We start from the raw sequence: 26,057 nt of genomic DNA, 5'->3' as shown, positions 1-26,057 counted from the left end.
TTTCACCTGATGATGGAAAAAGCTGAAACGACGTAAAACGTAGATAAATTTTATTAAGCGGTCTACACGGGTTCGTTCATGAAATAGTCACAAAGATGGCGGACACGTGCAGGAAATTTATTTCCTTTATTAACATATTAACAAAGACAGACACTGCCTGAGCGTTATCAGCGACTCTGATCAGCCGATGAGACGGAACGTGGCCTCCGATAGCCGCTTAATCTTCGTGTATCGCTTGATAGGCGCGATGGATCACATAAAAGGGATGGCCGGCGCTGGTCTCTCGTCCCGAGGGTCTGCAGAGCACAGCCGCAGCGGACGCTTCGCCGCCATGAGCCGACTGCACGCAGGTGAGTTGCCGCACCCTAGCGGGCGCGCGAGGGCCGCGTCTAAGCGGACTACAACCCGAGGAGGAAACTCCGGTAACTGCCACTGCCACGCATTTACGCAGACGCTATTTACTGAGAAAATATGGCAGCCTTTGAACAGCAAAATAGCACCAGCCGGAATTTTATTTTACTCCTCCATCTTCCCGAAGGATTTGATTGTGTAGCTACAGCTTTCGAAAAGAAGCTAGTTCTGTATATTTAAAGTTGTTACAAACAACTGATTTCCATCATATTTGGCGAAAGGAATGCAGAGAAATTGTTACCTTATTATTCAAACGACGCTGAGAAACAAGAAAAACTTGAATGAATGGTACAAAAAAAATAAAATAAAATAAAGTAATGCAGTGCCACAGGGTTCAATTTTGGATCCATTCCTTTTACTCACATACAAGGTGATTCAGAAGTAACTGTTCACACTTCGTGGGTGAAATGTGTGTATCAAAGTAAGAGTGAAATAAAGTTTTGTCTGACACTGATTTATTTCCGGGTTACGTTGCTTAATGTCATTTGTGGCAGGCAATACATGATGGGCCTGTACGAGCTTTTCGCGTGTCGTGTTCGCCTGCATATCGGCTCATGTGTCTTTGTCGGCGGTGCCCCTGTACATTGCAGTCTGGAGGCAAGAAATTATTTATCCCTGTAAGTGGACACGTGGTGCCTGGCCAGTTGCTTAGCCCGCCAGATATCCAGATCTCAGCCTCCTGGACTTTTATCTTCGGAGCCGTCTCAAAAAGCTCGTGTGTGTTGTTAGAATCGATAATGTAGCACAACTGCAGCAGCGAAAGGAAAATAGCATTTCAACTGTGCATAATGAGATGAACAGAGGCTGAGACATTCAGAGAGCGCTAGCAAATCGAGCACATCATTGTCTTCGTCTACATGCACATAATTTTGAACATGTTCTCGGGTACACGTACAGTACGTAGCTGTGTTGAATTTCGGGTTCACTCGCGTCGTTTCTTTCCGAAAAGAATCAATTTTGTGTCGTTTGTGTTGCATAACTCTGAAATAAACAGTTTTAGACAAAACTTAATTTAACGTTTTATTCTCATTTTGATGCACGCATTACACATACGAAGTGCGTACGGTTGCTTTTGAAGCACCCTGCATATCAACGACCTTTCCCTTAACATACATAAAGTATATTGATACCTTCATCTGATGATAGAGGTGCTATAAAGAATATGGTTTGTGTGATGAACAGAATAAATTCTTGATATTTTTGGAAGTGTACAGCCAAGAGAATAACGCCAACGGATAATGTAGCACATTAACGATAGCCAGTGATATCACAGAATTCTCTAGATTTTTTCCTGTACGTATCGATCGAAATCCGTACAGGACGAACTCTTAAGAATCACAACTTTCTCTATTTGCATAATTTTCTTCTTTTGGAAGCAAAACAGATGAACATATTACCACATGTTCTGTATTTTCACTCATTAAGGTCGTATGGGAGACATTTCTGGGTTAACTCCACTCACGAACTAAGTGTTGATTGTAAAGCGAGCTGTGAGAATACTACGTGTTCTTTAATCTCTTAGGCGCTTCTTCAAGGAGTTATGCGCTCTAACTGCACCTACACAACATACACGTTGTAAAAGAAATCTACATGTACAGATATGTAGAGTTATTAGAGGAGATAAAAAGAGACTTTTTTGTGTGACACAATTGTCACAGGTCAACAGTTTCCCTGCTGGGGGTCCGTGAAGGTTTTGACATTTGTAATGTTCAGAGGCAGTGTTCATACTGCCTTGTGGTGAATATTGTTTACAGATGTCGCTGAAAATGCCCTCTGCTTACATTAATGCACAACTGGGATGTGAATACTAATGACCGTATAGCGCAAAGAGCGAGCAGGTGTCTCACGAATAACGGCGGCAGCTTCAGCCGGAAGAGGTCAGCTCCTTCTGGAATGTCTGTCAATGTCTCGCGCAACAAACGTTTCATTTCCCACCACAAAAATAAATCTGTAGCAGTCAGGTCGAGAGAAAGCGGTGGATGCGGTACTGGCCTAACCCTCTCAATCCGACAACTGGACAAAACACTGTCTATATGTTGTCTAACACCAACGAAAACCTGGACGCAAGATCGTTACCCGACTGCCAGTGGGAGGTTATCGGACGTTTCCGGTGGTAATTTACACATAAGGACACCGTAATTTCCTTCACCGAGTGTGTTAGGAGGATACGGCACAATCAGAAGGCTGTGAACAACACCAGCTCACAAATTTATTGCGAATCTCTGCTGATGGTGGAACGCACGAATCGTCTTACGGTATACAAGTCCGAGGCATGACTATTTTGTCCTTGACCTTGTACAGCGGCAGCCTTGTTAGTGTACAAAAATAATGCACGTTTGGAAATCAGTTTTGGAACAGATACCACTGGAAAAACTCCACGGGCTGACGGAAGTCATCAGCTGATAGGCACTGTACCTCCTGTTACTTGAATGGCTGCATGCTTGCATTGTGCAAGACTTCCGACACAATGGCCTCGGAGGTATTCAGCCCCACGGCTGTGGATCGTGTGCCGGTGTCGGGTTTCCCCTCAGTTCGCTGCAACACAGCTTCCTCAAACTGGACAGGACGCGCGCTGCCAGATTCACCAGATAGATCCCCCTGGCTCTGGTCTGAGGGATCCTGTTTCAGAGAGGTGACCTACAAGTCCCTAACATACCCGTGGTTTGGGAACCTCCTTGCTGGAAAACGGACATCTCGTTGCTCGGTTGTTGCATGGAACCTCCATATAAATTTGATGTGAATCAGCTAACTCGGTTAGATTGTAATCGCTAAACCGCTGATTCCTTAAATAGTCGAACTTGCGTGTCTAAAACAGCTTCATATGCCTCGTTACTTAAGAAATGAGTTGATGTGTTAAATACTTGCATCGCTTAAGTGCCAAAAATCTGGTTTAGAGAAACGTGTAAAGCAGTATAAAAGTTGGGGATAGCGATACGAACACAAAAACTGTACAGGTTTCGGGTCATTTATGCGTTTTTATTCTAGGTCAACAGATTTAAGAACAAAATTATACAAAATCTGAAGAAAATAACGACATAAATGCCATCACATTCATTTTCACTCATTTCACAAAGTTCTCGTAACGTAAAACCACTTATTTTCCCCGTTTGTAAATGGAAACATTTTAGCTAAATCCCTTCTCTTTCCTTCAGACAACCTAGGTTTATTGTGTAGTGTTTCCAGCTGTGCCTGTTGAGCATCAGATGGGTTTACGTTCCACTTCAGGATGTATCGTTCCTTGAACTCTTCCCTTGCATTCAGAGTTAACCGAACTTGCAGTACCCCTAGCTGCTCAGCAGTCGGTCTGACCCACTGTGCTTTTGAAGTATGCACATTAGTGTACTTCATATTATTTCAGCAGCCGACTTCAGGCTTTGAAAATCTCGTTCATTGTCAACAGTCACTGTGAATGTTATAGTGTGCGTAGGCTAACTAAATCTTTCGGAAATTCACACACTCAGTTAACTTCTTGTTTCTCAATATGAGCAAAATGACGATCGCAAGACATAAAGAAGTGTACTTTAACGAAAAACTTGTGTTCTGTTTTCCTAAAGTAACCCTTTAGTGTTATCGAAGTAAACGATTCCATGCAAGCAGTTAACTACAACATCGTAAACAGAACGATGATTGTTGTCATTGCGAAATACGTTTCAATAATAAATTAAGCGCATTAACATAGTTTGACAATACTGGTGCTTGGGAGCCTCTCTAATTGAAATCACAGTAATATATTTTCGATCCCCCCCATGAACCATGGACCTTGCCGTTGATGGGGAGGCTTGCGTGCCTCAACGATACACATAGCCGTACCGTAGGTGCAACCACAACGGAGGGGTATCTGTTGAGAGGCCAGACAAACGTGTGGTTCCTCAAGAGGGGCAGCAGCCTTTTCAGTAGTTGTAGGGGCAATCTGGATGATTGACTGATCTGGCCCTGTAACACTAACCAAAACGTCCTTGCTGTTTTGGTACTGCGAACGACTGAAAACAAGGGGAAACTACAGCCGTAATTTTTCCCGAGTGCATGCAGCTTTACTGTATGATTAAATGATGATGGCGTTCTCTTGGGTAAATTATTCTGGAGGTAAAATAGTACCCCATTCGGATCTCCGGGCGGGGATTACTCAAGAGGACGTCGTTGTCAGGAGAAAGAAAACTGGCGTTCTACGGATCGGAGCGTGGAATGTCAGATCCCTTAATCGGGCAGGTAGGTTAGAAAATTTAAAAAAGGAAATGGATAGGTTAAAGTTAGATATAGTGGGAATTGTTTTCAGAAATTACTGCAACCAGTCGCCTTTTATGTAGATGTATTTTATTTAACCATGACCGGTTTCGAGCTGCCTAGCAACTCATCATCAGATGGTATATACATTTAGTGCTTTTTTGTACCCATTGTGTGGGTGGTTGAGTATCTGTGGCTAAACAGAAACGAGAACAAATAATCGCTACATGTGGTACAGTAACACGAAATATTTACAGAATAATTTATGTTTAACGTATAAGAGCAAATAATCACTACATGTGGTACAGTTACATGAAATATTTACAGTTTAATTTACGTTTTGAGGTGTTACTTACAGATAAATCTTTCTGCAGGTATATATATCTCTTTTAGGACGTATTTTTGAAACCATTGTGTCTTGTTTTTCACAATTACACAAGTTAAAACTTTCACTAGATGTATATTACTTTTATGAGGCACTGTTGGAAACATATATCTTGTTTTTCGTAAACATCGCTGAACACACTTAGCCACAGATACGAATACAGGATTTACACATTATAAACAAGCCAAAGATTGCAATATAACTACAGTATCAAAGATTTCAAGTTGACCAGAGGTATTATTAGTCATCGCACACACTGACAAGAGATTTGTCTTTATTACATAGAAAATAAATGTAAATTAGCTTAAACTATTAAAATATTTATTTATAAATTAACTGTGCAATTTTAACAGGTATATTAAACTAAATTTTTTTTTTTACATAATATTTCAGTTACATTTAAGATTATTGGTATTGAGAGTATTATGACAGCTAATTTCTTGCTCCTTCCATTGGCTGATCTTGGCATATGATGTCAGGGATGAGAGATTGATGGTTAACTTGAAATAATAAGTAATGCTGGTACTTGAAAGGGTGTGGAAAAGGAGTTGGCGGGGGGGGGGGGGTGTATAGGAAAAAGGAGAGGGGGGGGAATTTTGTTTCTGAATGACTGTTTAGTTTTTTAAGTTCAAAGAATCCTTAAAATTCTGAAAGAAGGAGTTATTCGCCAATTCTGTCTGCTCATTTAAAATGATATGTGGGGAATTATGTTTGTGGGTGAAAATCTCTAATTGTTCGAGAAGATCCATCTTGAATCCCTTGTCTACAGTGTGTAGGATTTGAAGGTTAGTTTTAATGTCTGTTATGGAATGTTTATTATCTGCTAGATGGGTAGCAAAAGTGGATCTATTTAAGTTGTTTAGGCGAAGTGCATCAGTGTGCTCTTTGTATCGGATCTCAAAATTTCTACCTGTTTGCCCTATGTAGTAGCAGGAGCAGCTGTCACATCTTAATTTATATATACCAGATTTTTGGTAGGGTGTGCTGGCTATTTTGGTGTTGTGGACTATTTTGTTCTGTATTTTGTTGTTAGTGTGAAAACTTATTTTGACATTATGTGGTTTGAATAGCTTAGCAAGTTTGTATGAGATATTGCCGAGAAACGGCATACAAACGAATTTGGTTTCTTCTGCTACTGAGGTCTGGCTTGCTGGTTTTGCTTTGTTAGATATAATGTTTTTATCTAATTTTTCAATTATGCTTGGGTCATAAGCATTGTTTGATGCTATTGTTTTTAATATATTGATTTCATTAATTTTTGCAGTAGGATCAGCTTGAATCTTGTTGATACGGTTAAGTGCTGATTTGAAAAAAGCTAGTTTATGCTGATTTGGGTGGCATGATGTATTGTTTATTATGACATCTGAAGTGGTGGGTTTCCTATATATCTGAAATTTATGTTTATTGTTGTGATGTGTTATGTTTAGGTCAAGAAAATAGATACCTTTTTGGGTTTGGTGTTCTACTGTGAACTGTATTTTGGGGTGAACATTATTAAGTTTACCAGCTAAGGCCTCAATTTCAGTGGCTGTCCCATCATATAACAACAGGGTGTTATATGCAGCAAGCCAGACCTCAGTAGCAGAAGAAACGAAATTCGTTTGTATGCCGTTTCTCGGCAATATCTCATACAAACTTGCTAAGCTATTCAAACCACATAATGTCAAAATAAGTTTTCACACTAACAACAAAATACAGAACAAAATAGTCCACAACACCAAAATAGCCAGCACACCCTACCAAAAATCTGGTATATATAAATTAAGATGTGACAGCTGCTCCTGCTACTACATAGGGCAAACAGGTAGAAATTTTGAGATCCGATACAAAGAGCACACTGATGCACTTCGCCTAAACAACTTAAATAGATCCACTTTTGCTACCCATCTAGCAGATAATAAACATTCCATAACAGACATTAAAACTAACCTTCAAATCCTACACACTGTAGACAAGGGATTCAAGATGGATCTTCTTGAACAATTAGAGATTTTCACCCACAAACATAATTCCCCACATACCATTTTAAATGAGCAGACAGAATTGGCGAATAACTCCTTCTTTCAGAATTTTAAGGATTCTTTGAACTTAAAAAACTAAACAGTCATTCAGAAACAAAATTCCCCCCTCTCCTTTTTCCTATACACCCCCCCCCCCGCCAACTCCTTTTCCACACCCTTTCAAGTACCAGCATTACTTATTATTTCAAGTTAACCATCAATCTCTCATCCCTGACATCATATGCCAAGATCAGCCAATGGAAGGAGCAAGAAATTAGCTGTCATAATACTCTCAATACCAATAATCTTAAATGTAACTGAAATATTATGTAAAAAAAAAAATTTAGTTTAATATACCTGTTAAAATTGCACAGTTAATTTATAAATAAATATTTTAATAGTTTAAGCTAATTTACATTTATTTTCTATGTAATAAAGACAAATCTCTTGTCAGTGTGTGCGATGACTAATAATACCTCTGGTCAACTTGAAATCTTTGATACTGTAGTTATATTGCAATCTTTGGCTTGTTTATAATGTGTAAATCCTGTATTCGTATCTGTGGCTAAGTGTGTTCAGCGATGTTTACGAAAAACAAGATATATGTTTCCAACAGTGCCTCATAAAAGTAATATACATCTAGTGAAAGTTTTAACTTGTGTAATTGTGAAAAACAAGACACAATGGTTTCAAAAATACGTCCTAAAAGAGATATATATACCTGCAGAAAGATTTATCTGTAAGTAACACCTCAAAACGTAAATTAAACTGTAAATATTTCATGTAACTGTACCACATGTAGTGATTATTTGCTCTTATACGTTAAACATAAATTATTCTGTAAATATTTCGTGTTACTGTACCACATGTAGCGATTATTTGTTCTCGTTTCTGTTTAGCCACAGATACTCAACCACCCACACAATGGGTACAAAAAAGCACTAAATGTATATACCATCTGATGATGAGTTGCTAGGCAGCTCGAAACCGGTCATGGTTAAATAAAATACATCTACATAAAAGGCGACTGGTTGCAGTAATTTCTGAAAACCTTTTCACACCACAGTCGCAGTGTTCCACATCCACAATGGATAAAAGTCTTATAGTGGGAATTAGTGAAGCTCGGTGGCAGGAGGAACAAGACTTTTGGTCAGGTGAATACAGGGTTATAAATACAAAATCGAATAGGGGTAATGCAGGAGTAGGTTTAATAATGAATTAAAAATAGGAGTGCGGGTAAGCTACTACAAACAGCATAGTGAATGCATTATTGTGGCCAAGATAGACACGAAGCCCACGCCTACTACAATAGTACAAGTTTATATGCCAACTAGCTCTGCAGATGATGAAGAAATTGATGAAATGTATAATGAGATAAAAGAAATTATTCAGATAGTGAAGGGAGATGAAAATTTAACAGTCATGGGTGACTGGAATTCGACAGTAGGAAAAGGAAGAGAATGAAACGTAGTAGGTGAATATGGATTGGGGCTAAGAAATGAAAGAGGAAGCCGCCCGGTAGAATTTTGCACAGAGCATAACTTAATCATAGCTAAAACTTGGTTGAAGAATCATAAAAGAAGGTTGTATACATGGAAGAACCCTGGAGATACTAAAAGGTATCAGATTATATAATAGTAAGACAGTGATTTAGGAACCAGGTTTTAAATTGTAAGACATTTCCAGGGCCAGATGTGGGCTCTGACCACAATCTATTGGTTATGAACTGTAGATTAAAATTGAAGAAACTGCAAAACGATGGGAATTTAAGGAGATGGGACCTGGATAAACTGAAAGAACCAGAGGTTGTACAGAGTTTCAGGGAGAGCATAAGGGAACAATTGACAGGAATGGGGGAAAGAAATACAGTAGAAGAAGAATAGGTAGCTTAGAGGATTGAAATAGTGAAGGCAGCAGAGGATCAAGTAGGTAAAAAGACGAGGGCTAGTAGAACTCCTTGGGTAACAGAAGACATATTGAATTTAATTGACGAAAGGAAAAAATACAAAAATGCACCAAGTGAAGCAGGCAAAAAGGAATACAAACGTCTCAAAAATGAGATCGACAGGAAGTGAAAAATGGCTAAGCAGGCATGGCTAGAGGACAAATGTAAGGATGTAGAGGCTTATCTTATGAGGGGTAAGATAGATACTGCCTACAGGAAAATTAAAGAGACCTTTGGAGAAAAGAGAACCACTTGTATGAATATCAAGCGCTCAGATGGAAACCCAGTTCTAAGCAAAGAAGGGAAAGCAGAAAGCTGGAAGGAGTATATAGAGGGTCTATGCAGGGGCGATATTCTTGAGAACAATATTATGGAAATGGAAGAGGAGGTAGGTGAAGATGAAATGGGAGATACGATACTGCGTGAAGAGTTTAACAGAGCACTGAAAGACCTAAGTCGAAACAAGGCCCCGGGAGTAGACAACATTCCATTAGAACTACTGACAGCCTTGGGAGAACCAGTCCTGACAACACTCTACCATCTGGTGGGCAAGATGTATGAGACAGGCGAAATACCCTCAGACTTCAAGAAGAATATAATCATTCCAATCCCAAAGAAAGCAGGTGTTGACAGATGTGAAAATTACCGAACTATCAGTTTAATAAGTCACAGCTGCAAAATACTGACACGAATTCTTTACAGACGAATGGAAAAACTGGTAGGAGCTGACCTCGGGGAAGATCAGTTTGGATTTCGTAGAAATGTTGGAACACGTGAGGCAATACTGATCCTACGAATTATATTAGAAAATAGATTAAGGTAAGGCAAACTTACGTTTCTAGCATTTGTAGACTTAGAGAAAGCTTTTGACAATGTTGACTGGAATACTCTCTTTCGAATTCTGAAGGTGGCAGGCGTAAAATACAGGGAGCGAAAGGCTATTTACCATTTGTACAGAAACCAGACGGCAGTTACTAGAGGTTAGGGGCATGAAAGAGAAGCAGTGGTTGGGAAGGGAGTGAGACAGGGCTGTAGCCTCTCCCCAATGTTATTCAATCTGTATATTGATCAAGCAGTAAAGGAAACAAAAAGAAAAATTTGGAGTTGGAATTAAAATCCATGGAGAAGAAATAAAAACTTTGATGTTCGCCGAATACATTGTAATTCTGTCAGAGACAGCAAAGGAACCTGGAAGAGCAGCTGAACGGAATGAACAGTGTCTTGAAAGGAAGATGTAAGATGAACATCAACAAAAGCAAAACGAGGATAATGGAATGTAGTCGAATTAAGTTGGGTGATGCTGAGGAAATTCGACTAGGAAATGAGACACTTAAAGTAGTAAAGGAGTTTTGCTATTTGGGGAGCAAAATAACTGATGATGGTGGAAGTAGAGAGGATATAAAATGTAGACTGGCAATGGCAAGGAAAGCGATTCTGAAGAAGAGAAATTTGTTAACATCGAGTATTGATTTCAGTGTCAGGAATTCGTTTCTGAAAGTATTTGTATGGAAGTGAAACATGGACGATTAGACGAGAAGAGGATAGAAGCTTTCGAAATGTGGTGCTGCAGAAGAATGCTGAAGATTAGATGGGTAGATCACGTAACTAATGAGGAAGTATTGAATAGGATTGGGGAGAAGTTTGTGGCACAACTTGACCAGAAGAAGGGATCGGTTGGTAGGACATGTTCTGAGGCATCAAGGGATCATCAGTTTAATATTGGAGGGCAGCGTGGAGGGTAAAAATTGTAGAGGGAGACCAAGAGATGAATACACTAAGCAGATTCAGAAGGATATAGGCTGCAGTAGTTACTGGGAGATGAAGAACTTTGCACAGGATAGAGTAGCATGGAGAGCTGCATCAGACCAGTCTCAGGACTGAAGACCAGAACAACAGCAACACTCCCGTGTGAATTCTTGGTGTTACTTATACATCTGATTATTTCGTGCCATCTGCATCGTGTCGAATGTCTTCCGCAAGTCGAGGGACACGGCGCCTGCGAGGGCGTCTTTGTCTGCCACCGCTCTCGATTTCTTAGGCGAACAGAGAGGGCCGAGTGCCACAAGGTCCCTGAAGGAGGGGGTGACGTATGTCTCCTGGGACACCAATATGTTGTTTAGCTGCCCTTATCAGGAATGCGGCGTGTAAGATGCATATCGCGCCGAGAACGTAGTCCGAGATATTTATCTGTACACTCTGTCACATCCCATGTTGCAATCGAAGAATTCTTTTCCCATTGGAGAAGGCTATTGTGTTGTAATTAAGATTCTGTCGGCTGGTACTGAAGTAATCTGGTAATTTGATTTTATCTACTTAATATCTTAAGTAGCGCGTCAGATTTATGTATCTCTTCCTTTTGAATAGTCGTATGAAAAGGAAAACAAAGTTACAGTAACAGATAAAATATTGTCTAAGTATTCCGAGATTATACCTGAGACAGCAATTAACAGAAGCGACTGGAGTATGGAATCACCAAAAACACAACACATCACCGTGACAAAGTAGGGTATAGGAAAACTATTGGCATTCGAAACAGCTTCTAGTGATTTCGGAATGGATAAATGTAGGTCGTGTATGGTTTGAAGGGAATCTTGTCCTTCCTGCAAAATAGTGACAATTCTAGATGACGATGGTGGAGCTAGATAGCGACCACGCTCTCTTCTCTGCAGAGTAGACCACAAATGCTGAGGGTCGTGGGAGATGCGAAAATTCATTCGTCGTAATCGCAAAACCAGTCCCGTATGATGCGAGCTGCACGAATAGGGGCCCCATCCTCTTAGATCGCAGCACTGTCATTACGGAACACAAGTTCTAGCGTGGGATGGACCTGATCACTCAGAACAGTCACGTAGTCCTTTCCAGTAAAGCGGCCTTGCAGTGTGACCGTGGAGCCCATGAAATACCGTGATATGTCTGCCCAAATCATCACTGAACTCCGTCCAAGAAGTCTGTTTTATGTTCTCTTTCTCTGTCACGGGGAAGCAAGGAGAGCACTTTGTCTGGTGGCCAGTATCCTCTTCCTGTTACACAAACTGCAAACATACGAAGTGCGACAATAAAGTAATGAGACTGATTTTCTTTGTAAGATGTGGCAACCCTGCAGGCTTGCGTAGGCACGATATGTTGTGTCTAGACAAGACAGCCTAGACACAATGAGAGGAAGCCGAAAGGCACGCACTTAAACTCAGGCAGGCTGGCGTGAGGTCTGAAACAGGATACGTAATGAATGCTATAAAGGAAAGTACGTAGCTTCTGGAATACTTTAATCCACATTTGTAGAACATCGCTCTTGATGATACATTAATAGAATCTCAAAATCAATTGAATACGGCGCCTTGCTAGGTCGTAGCAAATGTAGCTGAAGGCTATGCTAACCATCGTCTCGGCAAATGAGAGCGTAGTTGTCAGTGAACCGTTCCTTGCAAAGTCGTCGTACAACTGGGGCGAGTGCTAGTACGTCTCACTAGACCTGCCGTGTGGCGGCGCTCGGTCTGCCATCACTGACAGTGGCGACACGCGGGTCCGTCGTATACTAGCGGACCGCGGCCGATTTAAAAGCTACCACCTAGCAAGTGTGGTGTCTGGCGGTGACACCACACGATATATCTTTGACCTTGGTCTATAAGCTGCTTCTAGTCCAAGTGGTACATCGATGCAACTGTTCACCTGTGAGTTTTAACACGTATTTGTGTGTCTCGTCACGGAAATGGAACCGCATAATATTGCGCAACGGTATGCCATTTCTTTTTGCGTTAAATTGGGTGAAAACGCGACGACAACTTATGGTAAGCTTCAGAAGGCTTTGGGAGAGGAGGCTATGTCAATAACTCAAGTTTTTTGTTGGCATAAACTGTTTAGTGAAGGCAGAACGAATGCTGAAGATGAAGACCGCAGTGGAGAACCATCAACCTCACGGACGGATGTCTACTTGGCCAGCGTGCGTGAACTCGTACGATCTGATCGAAGATTATCCGCGAAAATGATTGCAGAAGAACTGAACAGCAGTCGAGAAACGGTTCGTCTAATAATAACTGAAGATCTTGGTATGAGAAAGATTTGTGCAAAAATGGTCCTCAAAAATTTCACACCACAACAGCGAGAAAGACGGAAAAATGTGGCAGCCGATCTGTTAGACCAAACGGAAATCAACCCAGAATTGTTGAGCTGTGTTATCACTGGTGATGGAAGTTGGTTTTTTTCAGTACGATCCAGAGACGAAACGCCAAAGTTCGCAGTTGTGCTCAAAGGGATCACTCAGACCAAAGAAAGCTCGCATCTCAAAGTCAAAAGTGAAAAGCATGCTTGTGTGCTTCTTTGATTCCAAGGGAATTGTTCATAAAGAGTGGGTGCCTCCTGGACAAACAGTTAACCGATATTATTACAAAGAAATTTTAGAAAGACTTCGTAAAAGAGTTCTTCGTGTCTGTGCCAACATTGCTGTTAATTGGATTCTGCATCACGATAATGCACCATCCCATACTGCTCTGTCAGTAGAGCAATTTTTAAACTCAAAAGGCGGCCGATGTAGCTGAGCGGTTCTAGGCGGTTCAGTCTGGAACTGCGCGACCGCTACAGTCGCAGGTTCGAATCCTGCCTCGGGCATGGATGTGTGTGATGTCCTTAGGTTAGTCCCCTAGTTTTAGGGGACTGATGACCTCAGATGTTAAGTCCCATAGTGCTCAGAGCCATTCGAACCCTAAGTTCGCCTACTTCGTGATCCCCAATTCTAATGTTAAATTTCTCGGTATAATCATACCTGCTACTTCTCATTTTTTTAAACTAAAAACAAATTTCAGTAGTACCACAGCCACCTTATTCAGCAGATATCGCTCCGTGCGACTTTTTTCTATTTCCAAGAATCAAAACGGCGGTCAAGGGACACCATTCTAAAAAAAACACAAGATGTCCAAAAAGTTGTGACGAGGGTCTTGAAGGAAATTACAGAAGATTTCCAGAAATGTTACCATCAATCGCAGAAGGGCTGGAAAAAGTGTGTGCAATCAGAAGGGAACTACTTTGAACGAGACAGCGGTAAACTTTACTTCAATGGTAAGCAACTTTTTTTCACATCAATCTCATTACTTTATTGTCGCACCTCGTTTATTAACTGGGTTGTTTATTCCTAAGAATAAGAAATCTACTTAACTTTAGTTAGTTGTGTGGTACAAGCCCCCTCCAATAGTCCACGTTCTTCTCACTGCCGTTTGAAGAACAAAGCCTGCCATGTACATAACTCTGGTCTCTACATGCTGGCTGCGACTCGTGCCTCAGTGACTCCCTCGGCGACAGACTCTAGCTCACTCGGTCCAACAGACTGGCCCTCCAGTCTGCAACGGCGATCTAAATACTGGCGGCCGAGAGGGCGTTGGCGGCTCGTTTCCTGCGAGTCTGTCGTTGACGTCTAGCGATCTTCTCGCAACCTCTATGCCGCATAGTCTGCTTGCGCCAGCTTACACCAGCACAGTCTGCATCGTACTCTCAGGACGACGTATGCCAGAGGTAAAAATGGCTGGAACTTGCAAACTGTATGAACAACACTCATCCACGCAAATGAATTCTCTCCATTGCTCCGTGGTCCAGGTTTTGTGGCTTTCACCATGTTTTGCTGTTACGGGCATTTGCGTCACTGGTGAATGATTTCCATATTCCAGCTCGCCCTGCAGTTCCCTGCTTATGGAGCTCCCTTCGTGATATTTTGACGCTGAGAGGATTTGTGAGTGTGACATTCTGTGCTGCAGTTGTTTTTCCTCTTACTTTTCGTAACAATCCTTTTTAATGACCGTCTTTCAGCTCAAACTGTCGTCCGTGTTGTACCTTAGCGAATAATGTTATTCTGTATTCCCTGTCTACAGTATAAATAACACTTTGTATCTCCTGGTTACGGAAGCAGGCGCCATGCAAGCACCAGCATGCTGTCCATTTTCGAATTACTTAACTCCGACATATAACCAAGGCGACAAAAGTCATGGGATGCCTGCTGATATCATATTGGATCCTCTTTCGCCATCATAGTGCAGAAATACTAAACCACGCCAACTCTATATCCGTCAATAATTTCGAAAATGTTGCCAGTGCAGGATTTTGTACACGAACTGACCTCTAGGTCATGTCCCATAAACGTTTGAAGGATTCATGTAGAGCGATCTGGATGGCCAAATCATGCACTCCAACTGTCCAGAATGTCTTCAAACCAGTCCCAAACAATTTTGGCCCTGTGACACACCACATTGTCATCCACAGAAATTCCATCGTTGTTTGGGAACATGAAATCCATTGTTTTTATTCGTGTCAGAAGCATTTATGATGTATAAAATAAACAATATTTACATGCCGTGTGTATTTATATTTACAAGACAATTATTTACACTTTTGCTGCCCAGAAGTTGGCGGCCTCTATTGCATTTGGGGCTGCATGTAGCAAGGTCTTCTGTTGTGCATGTTGCTGGACATTGGGTACACTGGAGCAGGTGGAAGGTCGTCTGCCTTGGTCCACACTCACAGAGTGGCGGCTCCTCCAGGAAACCCCATTCAGTCAGATTGCTGTTACATTTCGTGACTCCCGAGCGTAGTCTGTTGAGGGATCTCCATGTACTCCAATTCTCTGTGTAGCCGGATGGTAGTCTTTCGATTGGTACTGCACGCCATAGTTCGATTCGGCATTGCTGTGGCGCTCCAACTAGAACCTCGGTAGATCTGACGAAGCTCTTTCTGGATTTTAGTCGTGGGTTTGCTGGTTGACAGCCATCTAGGGGGTGAGCTTCAGAAGTTTATGATTTTTTTCTTCTCACTTTTTTCTGCTGCCTCTCGGCAGATGTCGGGGGGTGCAATTCCCGCGAGGCTGTACAGTTTATCCAGAGGCTTCAGGCACCAGGTGGTGATATGACAAGTATGTTTAAGGCCGACGTCCACTGTTTTGGCATGGCAAGAATTGAACCACACTGGGCTTGCTTACTCTCCGGCAGAGTAACACAATGCAAGGGAAGAGGTTCTCGCAGTGTTGGCGTGTGCTCCCCACGTTGTGCCTCTTAGCTTTCTGATCATATTGTTCCTGGCTGCCACTTTTTGCTTGGTATTTAGGCAGTGCCTCATACGTTAATGTACGGTCGAGGGTGACCCCTAGGTATTAGGGATACGTACAGTGTTCTAGTGATGTTTCTTCCCAGGCGATTTTGAGGGCTCTAGCTGCCTGCCGGTTTTTAACATAGAAAGCGCAAGTCTGTGATTTTCCAGGATTTGGTCTCAACTGGTTTTCCCTGTAGTAAGCTGACAGTTCTCTCAATGCTTTCCAGAAGCACTTATGAAATACATAAATGGCTGCAAATGGTCTCCGAGTGGCCGAACATTCAGAGGACCTAGTACATTCCATATAAACACAGCCCATACCATTATAGAACCATGACTAGGTTGCATAGTCCCTTGTTGACAACTTGGGTCCATAACTTCGTGGGGTCTACACCACACTCGAATGTTTCCATCCACTCTTAGCAACTGAAATTGGGAATCATTTGATCATGCCACATTTTTCAGTCGTCCAGGGTCCAGTCGATATTTTCAAGAGCCCGTGCTGTCAGCAAAGGAACTAGCGTCTGTCGCCTGCTGCCACAGCCCATTAACGCCAAATTTCGCTTCACTGACCTAACGGATACGTTCGGCGTACGTCCCACATTGATTTTTGCGCTTATTTCATGCGGTGTTGCTTGTCTGTTAGCAATGACAAATCTACACAAATGGCGCTGCTCTCGGTCGTTAAGTGATGGCTCACCGTGTCTCCGTTCTCCGTGGTGAGAGGTAATGCACGAAATGTGATCTTCTCGACACACTCTTGACACTGTGGATTTCTGAATACTGAATTCCCTAACGATTTCCGAAATGGAATGTCCAGTGCATCTACCTCCAAGTGTCTTGTCGACACAGCCGGCCGAAGTGGCCATGCGGTTAAAGGCGCTGCAGTCTGGAACCGCAAGACCGCTACGGTCGCAGGTTCGAATCCTGCCTCGGGCATGGATGTTTGTGATGTCCTTAGGTTAGTTAGGTTTAACTTGTTCTAAGTTCTAGGGGACTAATGACCTCAGCAGTTGAGTCCCATAGTGCTCAGAGCCATTTGAACCATTTTTTGTCTTGTCGACAACTTGGGTCCATGACTTCGTTGGGTCTAGCCACAGTCCCACCCTACCATCATCAGCTTTTACCAACTGAAGTGGGGAATCATCTGATCAGGCCATGGCACAAAGCCTTAATTCCCACCGTGCGACCACAATTGTTGCAAGCCTTTTCACATGAATCACCTGAGTTCAAATGACAGCTCCGCCATCTGTATATGTGCAGATCCCTGTACTATGACTTTTGTCACCTCAGTGCAGTGCACTCACGACTAAACAGGAGATTGTTCTGACTACGATTGAGACTTGCAACTTGCTGACGCCTTTGTACATTTGCCGTACGTGGCCAAATACAACATTCCAACCTGCAGGCTTGGGTAGATTCTGCATTTATGTTGTATAATACATTTCACGTGGTATTTCAATATTTTTGACAACTCTCTGTTCCATGTCATCTGTTAAACAGTTCTGGTAACAGAAACTTTTGTGTGAGCGCACGTGCTGGGTACTTCATCTTTCTCTCTGACCTCTGTGGTTAGGATTTACCTTGGCTCTCGTAAACTGATCAAACAAAATGTCTGGATGGTTCCTTTCAGAGGCACGCAGGTATTTCCTTCCTCATATGTGCCGGTCTATAATGGCCCACAGCCAACGGAACGCTAGTATTCGTCGTCGCCCTCCCTCGCCTTCCTGCTCACTGCTTCGATGACGTCACGCCTCGCAGGACAAACGAAACTTCAAAAGGTACTCTGCAGCAAAAACCCCATCAGATATTTCATTTCACTCTCTTTACCATCCGCCAATTTTCCAGCCAGTTACGCAGGTTTAAATGTTTTACCTAGAACTGTCACACAACAGGCGATGATTTCTCTAATTGGCCTGAAGACATTGATTTATCGACAACGGGTAAGAATATCGATGGGTGTTGGGAATGGGCCGCACAGCTGCCGATGCTTATCTCTCGCTGTACAAACTTTACAGCTCAGCAGTTCCACTATCCCACATACGCGATCCATCCTAAGTCCTCGAGGCCTTTCGGAGATAAGATTACATCAGAGGCAAGAGTTTTTTTTAGAGACAAAGTTCCCAGCGACTCCGACGACATCAATCATTTCTTTGCGCGCCAGCTTAATCCTCCGTGGCCATTTCCGAGGCAGCACCTAACTACTTGGTTTTAGATTACTTTTTCGCAGTTGTTGGGTTCACACATCCAGGCTGAACTACGTTGGAGAGAAATATGGAGGTTGTTCAAGAATACATTCTGATTACTTTGGTATAAGGGAATGGTGTTCTCTTGTGCCTCAATACAAAGTAACAGCACTTCGTTTCATTTCTTATCGCTATTTATCTTTGTGTATGTATTGCCTTAAATGGTAATCCCACTGTATAATCGTTTCCTACGGACAGACAGAACATAGATGGCATTACTGGTACATACGTTGCGTGGTTGCTCTGAAATGCTAATGTTTTGTTCGACGCTCGTTTAGTGAATGAAATTTAACATTTTAATCTACAGGGTGTCCCCCATAAAACCGGTACGCCTCAGGTTCCTTTTAATCATCTCTGGTGGAGTTGCTTGTGAAGTGGCAACACTGTCTTGAAAGTTGGCTACACTGCATTTTATCGGAAAGCTGGGTGCAGCTGGTTGTTCGTGCGTCAACTATTGTGAGAAACTCGTATTGTCGAGCTATTACAGAATTGGGTCAGTTTGTAATGGAACAGTGAACTGATATTGTGGAGGCTCACATGAGAAGGGGAACGTAAAGAAATTTTCAGATTAAGTATCTTGATAGGAAACTCCTCAATAACAGCACTATTCCGGATCCGTTCAGAACGTGCAGAGAAATGGGCGATCGACAGTGAGGGACCCATGAGACTAAAGACAGAATTCTCGTGGATATTATGGGAAGACGGCAAGTTGGTAAAGAGATTTCCGCGGCAGGTTGGTGCATCTCTTACACCGTGTCATCTAGTAATAGAAGATATGGAATTAAAAGCCTGTCCTGTGAGTGAGGTCCAAGAGCTAAAATTTGAGGATTAGGAAAAGAAGGAGAGTTCATTTCCGTAAGTGGCGGTTTAAGTCGATTGCTAACGGCTACTCGGACCCCTTGCTCTACTTCATTTCAGGTGAGGCCCGGTTGCATTTGTCAGGTCACGTAAATTCCCAGAATTGCAGATACTGGTTGTAGGCCAACCCACATGACCACCTCACGCAGAGAAAGTTGGTGTTTGGTGTGCATTTTCCGGCATGTGCATTACTGGCTCCGTACTTTTGAGTTGTACCTTAAACACTGTCAGATATCTAAGAGATGTGTCACTTTTTATGCACAGTTAACAGGTGCAAAGAAGCAGTGTGCAACATTCCAAGAAAATGCAGTAACCGCTCAACATCCAACCAGAGTGTGGTGCACATCAGCACCATGTTCCCTGAAGACAGACTTCTCAGTAGTGGCCTGTGGCTACCAAGATCCCCAGACTTAACACGGTGTGATTTGTCTTTACCGTGCACAACACAAAGCAAAGTAAATAATAGATTTCAGCTCTCAGTCGTCCTTTTGAAATTTATTGGCAGATCTAGATTTCAGCTAAAAACTAGCCATTCTTAATGCGCTATCATTTTTGATCAATGCATGTAATGCCTATTGGTCGGTAGCTAAAATCTAGATCTGCCAATAAATTTCAAAAGGACGACTGATAGCTGAAATTATTATTTACAAGTCAATATAACAGTCGCTGCGTGCAACAGCCTCTGAATGGAGGGCAAACTGACAAAGCAAAGTGTATACTGACAACCAGCGCACAATTGATGATATTCAATGGAATATTACTAAAGAAATTAACAGCATGATACTTGCATACTTACAACACGTTATCACACGAACTCAGCGATGCCTGGATGTCCATGGGCACCACATCCAGCATCTCTTACAAACAGGTAATGTCACTATAATGCACTGAAGCGCCTATGAAGCTAGTCTAGGCATGCGTATTCAGATACATGTAAACAGACAGAATACGGCGCTGCGGTCGGCAACGCCTGTATAAGACAACAATTGTCTGGCTCAGTTGTTGGATCGGTTACTGCTGCTACAATGGTAGGTTATCAAGATTTAAGTGAGCTGGAACGCGGTGTTTATAGTCGGCGCACGAGCGGTGGGACACAGCAGCTCCGAGGTAGCGGCGTAATGGGGATTTTCCCGGATGACCATTTCACGAGTGTACCCTGAACATCTGGGATCCGGTAAAACATCAAATCTCCGACATCGCTGCTGCCAGAAAAGGATCCTAGAAGAACGGGACCAACGACGACTGAAGAGAATCATTCAGTGTGACAGAAGTGCAAATGTTCCGCAAATTCCTGCATACTTTAATGCTGGGCCATCAACAAGTGTCAGCGTGCGAACCATTTAATGAATCATCGATATGGGCCTTCGGAGCCCAAGGCCCACTCCTTGTATCCTTGATGACTGCACAACATGAAGCTTTACGCCTCGCCTGGGCCCGTCAACACCCGTTTGACGTCCTACCCCCCCGCCCGCTCCCCCCTCTTAAAGAGATTCTACACTAACATCAACTCTCCACGTCCAGTCTCAAAGGTAACCCACGCTCACGACCGTTACAGCGGGTATTTAAAGCGTACCCGGTTTGCGTTCTCTTAGTGGCATCCTTCAGATGTAGAAGAGCACGGCCATGGTCCTTCATTTACATCGCACACATTCTCCTTGGTATTGGGATTTTTTTTTTTCGTTGTAAAGAAGTTGCTGCTCATTGTGATGTATTTTGCTCTCATAAGCAGAGCGCTTCGGCTGGGGTAGATAATGTTTTGAGTCCTCTCGAGTAAACTGCAGTCCACTGGAGTACGTCAACGCACTGTGTTGGCGCGCTGAGGGAAACACAAATCTCCGCATTCAGGGCCCGACCGACCGCCGTGTCATCCCTCGCCTGTGGCGCCACTCTGAAGCGCCGTGTCGTGAGCAGGCCGCTCTCCCGACTGCTGTCGGCTCAGCAGACCGCGCAGTGGCCGCCTCAGCCCCTCAGCTGACATCACGAGGGTGAGGGGCCCCCGTTCCACTTGCCACACCGAGCATAAACCAGAGGCAGTACGGCGAAAAGATCCCACGTTCTCTGCATAGCAGCCACACACGCTGACCCCTTTTCTCTTTGTTTCACCTGTTCTTTTTCCTTTTTTCTTTCTCTTCTCTTTTTCCTACATTATTTCTCTTTTTAACTTATTGTCTTTCTTTTTCCTTCTTACTTTCACTCCCTTCTTTTTCTTTATTCTTTGTTAAACTTAGTTCTTTTTCCTTCCCAGATTTTCTTTTTTCCGCACTTCTTTTTCCTTTCCTTCTCTCTCCCTCTTCTTTATTCTCCTTTAAACTTCTCTCTCTTTATATTTCACCTGATTTTTTCTTGTTTCTTTATTCTTTTTTATTTTTCTTCTTCTTCTTTTCTATTTTTCTCTCTTCCTCTCTTCCTTTTCCCTATTCTCTTTCTTTTTCTTCTCTTTCTTCCTTCTTTATTCTGTTTTAAATATCTTTTCATATTTTTCTTCTTCTATTTCTATTTTTCTTTTTCCCTTCTTCCGTTCTATCTTTTTCGTTAGAAATTCTTCCAATCCATATGTGGCATACAGCAAACCAGTGCTTAACAGTACTGGTTAAAAACAGTGTTGGTGATAATTTTAGGTTTTTTTTTTCCAACAACGCGTTTCGCCTTATTTAGGCATCTTCAGGTTCATGTACATAGAAAACAGAACAAATGCATCTATTTAAGAATCGCGGTCGCATTGTGCAGACTTGGATAACCTAAAAGCATGTATAAACAGATCAAATACTGCCACGCAGCTGCTGGTAAGAATGAGAGATCGTAAACTGGATCTACGTACCAGCAGCTGCGTGGCAGCGCCACCTTTTGAGGTGATTCTGTATTAGGCGTGAGTACTAGCACACGACACTGTGGTGCATTATGCTTACTGCCTGAGCCCCCATCTTACTCTGTTACTCGCTCGTGTGAACGGGAAAGCCTTATGCAGAACTTGGAGTCACTCGCGTCCATCTAGAAAAGGTAAGGCCTTATCATCAGGCTTCGGCAGTATGATTACATGTCTGAGTGTCCGATCACTGGTAAATTTTCTTATCTGTTTTTACTATCTTATATTTCTATTTTTTACTGAGTTTAACGAAGGCGATGTTGGCCTGATGTATTCGACGATGCCCTTTGCCTACACTCTCTAAAGGATCGTTTTAAGAAATACCAAATTAAGGTATTTGCTCTTTCAGTATTTGATCTGTTTATACATGCTTTTAGGTTATCCAGGTCTGCACAACGCGATCGCAATTCTTAACTAGATGCATTTATTCTCTGTATTCTGCGTTGATCAACCTGAAGATGCCTAAATAAGGCGAAACGCGTAGTTGAAAAAAAAAAAAATTGCCACGAAGACTGTTTTTAACCAGTACTATCTTTTCGCTTCTCTTTATTCCTTTTTTATTCTTCTTTTTTCTTCATTTTCTTTTAATTGTTTTCTTTCTTTTTCTTTTTTCTTCTTAACTGCTGGCACACGGACGCACTGCTTCCCAATGCCTTAGTTTCCCTGTAAGCGTGGCACCTCTCAGAGGATCATCGCATACAGAGACAGCAGTGCGGAGAGGTGCAGACCGAGTTGGCTACACCAGGCACTTGTCGCTACATTCACCATAAGCCTCCGTTGTCGCTAAAGCGCGTTAAGCCAGTGACACCGGCGATAATTAATGATTTACTGCCTGTCACGAGCGGATACCTGACTCTGGCGTAACCGCCCAGAACCGACCTTGCAATTCTTACCGCACCCAGCAACAAGTGGCCACAGTCCATCCACGGCGCTGCGGGCTACGAAGCCCGCCGTTGTGCGCCTTCATGATGGACCTCACGCGGCGACTCAGGTGCAGAGCGATATGAAGTGAGACAAGCATGTAATGGCAGTTGTGGGGAAGGCGGTTCATTGGTAGAATTTTGGGAAGATGTGGTTCATCTGTGAAGGAGACCGCTTATAAAACACTAATACGACCTATTATTGAGTACTGCTCGAGCGTTTGGGATACCTATCAGGTCGGATTGAGGGCGGACATAGAGGCAATTCAGAGGTGGGCTGCTAGATTTGTTACTGGTAGGTTTGATCATCACGCTAGTGTTAGGGAAATGCTTCAGGAACTCGGGTGGGAGAGTGTAGAGGAAAGGAGGCGTTCTTTTCGTGAATAGCTACTGAGGAAATTTAGAGAACCAGCATTTGAGGCTGACTGCAGTACAATTTTATTGTCGCCAACTTACATTTCGCGGAAAGACCACAAAGGTAAGATAAGAGAGATTAGAGCTCCTACAGAGGGATATAGGCAATCATTTTTCCGTCGTTCTGTTTGGGAGTGGAACAAGAAGAGAAGATGCTAGTTGTGGTACGATGTACCCTCCGCCACGCACCGTATGGTGGACTGCGGAGTATGTATGTAGATGTAGATGTAGATCTCCGATCGCTATGGAAGCAGACGAGCTGCAAACAACAGTATATACACAACAGGAAAAAGAAAGGCATACCATTGTAAGAGTACAGTCAGGTGAAGGAAGTCATGGGATACCTATACCCACATACAAAGATAGCGGTAGTATCGAGTAGAGAAGGGATAAAAGGGCAGGATATTGGCGAAGCTATGATTTGTACTCACTTGATACACGTGATACGGGTTCCGACGTGACTATGACACCACCACGGGAATTAATAGACTTTGAATGTGAATTGCTACTTGGACATTCCATTTCGGAAATTGTTAGGGAATTCAATATTCCGAATCTACAATGTCAAGACGACGCCAAGAATGCCAAATTTCAGGCATTGCCTCTCACCACAGACAACGCAATGGCCGACGGCGTTCGCGTAGAGTTGTCAGTGGTAGCAGACAAGCAACATTGCGTGAAATAAGCGCACACGTCAATGTGGGACGTGCGACGAACGTACCCGTTAGGGAAGTGGGGCGAAATCTGGCGTTAATGGGGTATGGCAGAAGACGACCGAAGCGATTGCTTCTGCTAACAACACATCGCCGGTAGGACCTCTCCTGGGCTCGTGACCATACCGGTTGCACCCCTGACGCCTGGAAAACCGTGGCCTGGTCAGATGAATCCCGATTTCAGTTGGTAAGAGATGATGGTAAGGGTTTAATTGTGGCGCAGACCCCACGAAGTCGTGGATCCAAGTTCTCAACAACACACTGTGCAAGCTGGAGCGCCTCCCTATGGTGTGGGTTGTGTTTACATGGAACGAACAAGGTTCTCTGGTCCAACGGAACCAATCGTTGACTGGAAATAGTTGTCTTCGGCTACTTTGAGACCATTTGCCGCCTTCCAAGTAACTTCCGGAAATTCAGCCAGTTAACACTTTCAGTGACCGCCGATATTTTGGCGGCAGAACACCCCGACATTTTCAAGGCAAACTGCAGCGGACAGGCGGCGTACATGCAAATTTAAAACCTCGGTTCTCGGACTGATGCAGGAAAGATAACACACACACTGAACACTAGTGCCTCCAAAGATGACCAAAGTCAGAGCTATCGATAGTGAGACTACTAACTTGCAGTTGAGGTAGCCTTACGTGGGAAACAATTCCAACAAGTTCGGTCGTATTTTACGGAAATAGGATGTGAAATGTGTTTCCCGACCTCCATCTAAAATTGGAGCGCTTTTGAGTTCCGTTAAGGATGATCTTGATCTGCGTAAGGAGGGTGTATATCGCATTCCTTGTAGCTGCAGCATGGCATTTATTGATCAAACTATCGTGGAGGACCGATGTACTGAGCATAAATGCCACACACGATTACAACAGCCAAGTAGATCTGGTATTGCCGAACATTGCTTGGATACTGGTCACTCCGTGTTATATAACAGCGAGATATTGGCATGCAGGTCCAGCTATTGGGATAGTGTTATTAAGGAGGCAGTTGAGATTAAATTAGCGAGCAACCTCGTGAACAGGGGTGGAGGTTTTTGTTTAAACTCTGTCTGGCATCCGGCTCTCTCCCTTGTGAAATAAACAGAGGGACAGAGTCAATACTACCTCACCTGCGAGTTCGTAGTCTCACTATCGATAGCTCTGACTTTGGTCATGTTTGGTGGCTCTAGTGTTCAGTGTGTGTGTGTGTGTGTGTGTGTGTGTGTGTGTGTGTGTGTGCGTGCGTGCGTGCGTGCGTGTGCGTGTGTGTGTGTGTGTGTGTGTGTGTTATCTTTCCTGCATCAGTCCTAGAACCCAGGTTTTAAATTTGCATCTACGTCGCCCTTCCGTTACAGTTTGCCTTGAAAATGGCGGGGTGTTCTCCCGCTGAAACATGGGCGGTCGCTGAAAGTGTTACCTGGCTGAATTTCCGGAAGTTATTTGAAAGTTGTATACGACAGGAGAAACTCAGGTCTCACATTTGCGGCCATTCGTGAATATGATGTACGCAAGCAACTATGGACTTTTCATGGAGCACAGTGCACCACGTCAGCGGGCCACTGTTCGTAACTGATCCGAAGAACGTCCTGGAGAATCCGAGCGATTGATATGGCCGCCCAGATCGCCTAACGTGAGTCCCATCGAACATTTACGTGACATGATCGACAGTTCAATTCGCGCACAAAATCCTGCACCTGCGACACTTCCGCAGTTACGGGCTGCTGTGGAAGCGGCGTGGCCCATTATATCTCCAGGGGACCCCCAGCGACTTGTCGAGCCCGTACCACGTAGATTGTTGCACTGCTCCGGGAAAAAGATACGACACCACATTACGAGGTATTCAGAGACTTTTCTCACCTCAGTATTCATCATAAATTCAGACCTAGAGAAACACATGTCTCACAATAATGGCTGTCGAGACGGTAACATTGGTACACGCTGTAGTCCCCTGTGACGGCAATCCATGTCTGTATCCACCCAAGCAAACTCTAACATAAAGCTGCCGAATGGCAGCCTGGTATAGACTGACACAAAGTTTCCC

General features: G+C 43.2%; 1 protein-coding gene across 1 annotated transcript in view; it reads left to right on the top strand.

The window, feature by feature from the left end:
- The first annotated feature begins 298 nt into the window (after window positions 1-298).
- Window positions 299-26,057, top strand: part of LOC126109662 (aminopeptidase N-like) — a 202,144-nt gene continuing 176,385 nt past the window's right edge. The window contains exon 1 of the mRNA XM_049914708.1: window positions 299-350. Coding sequence (XP_049770665.1) covers window positions 332-350 — 19 coding nt within the window. The 5' untranslated portion in view covers window positions 299-331. The remainder of the gene's footprint in view (window positions 351-26,057) is intronic.

Source organism: Schistocerca cancellata, chromosome 12 (genome assembly GCF_023864275.1).
Source record: "Schistocerca cancellata isolate TAMUIC-IGC-003103 chromosome 12, iqSchCanc2.1, whole genome shotgun sequence".
Lineage (NCBI taxonomy): Eukaryota > Metazoa > Arthropoda > Insecta > Orthoptera > Acrididae > Schistocerca > Schistocerca cancellata.
Note: the sequence above shows the minus strand (reverse complement) of the source record. Positions and strands in the feature narration are given on the sequence as shown.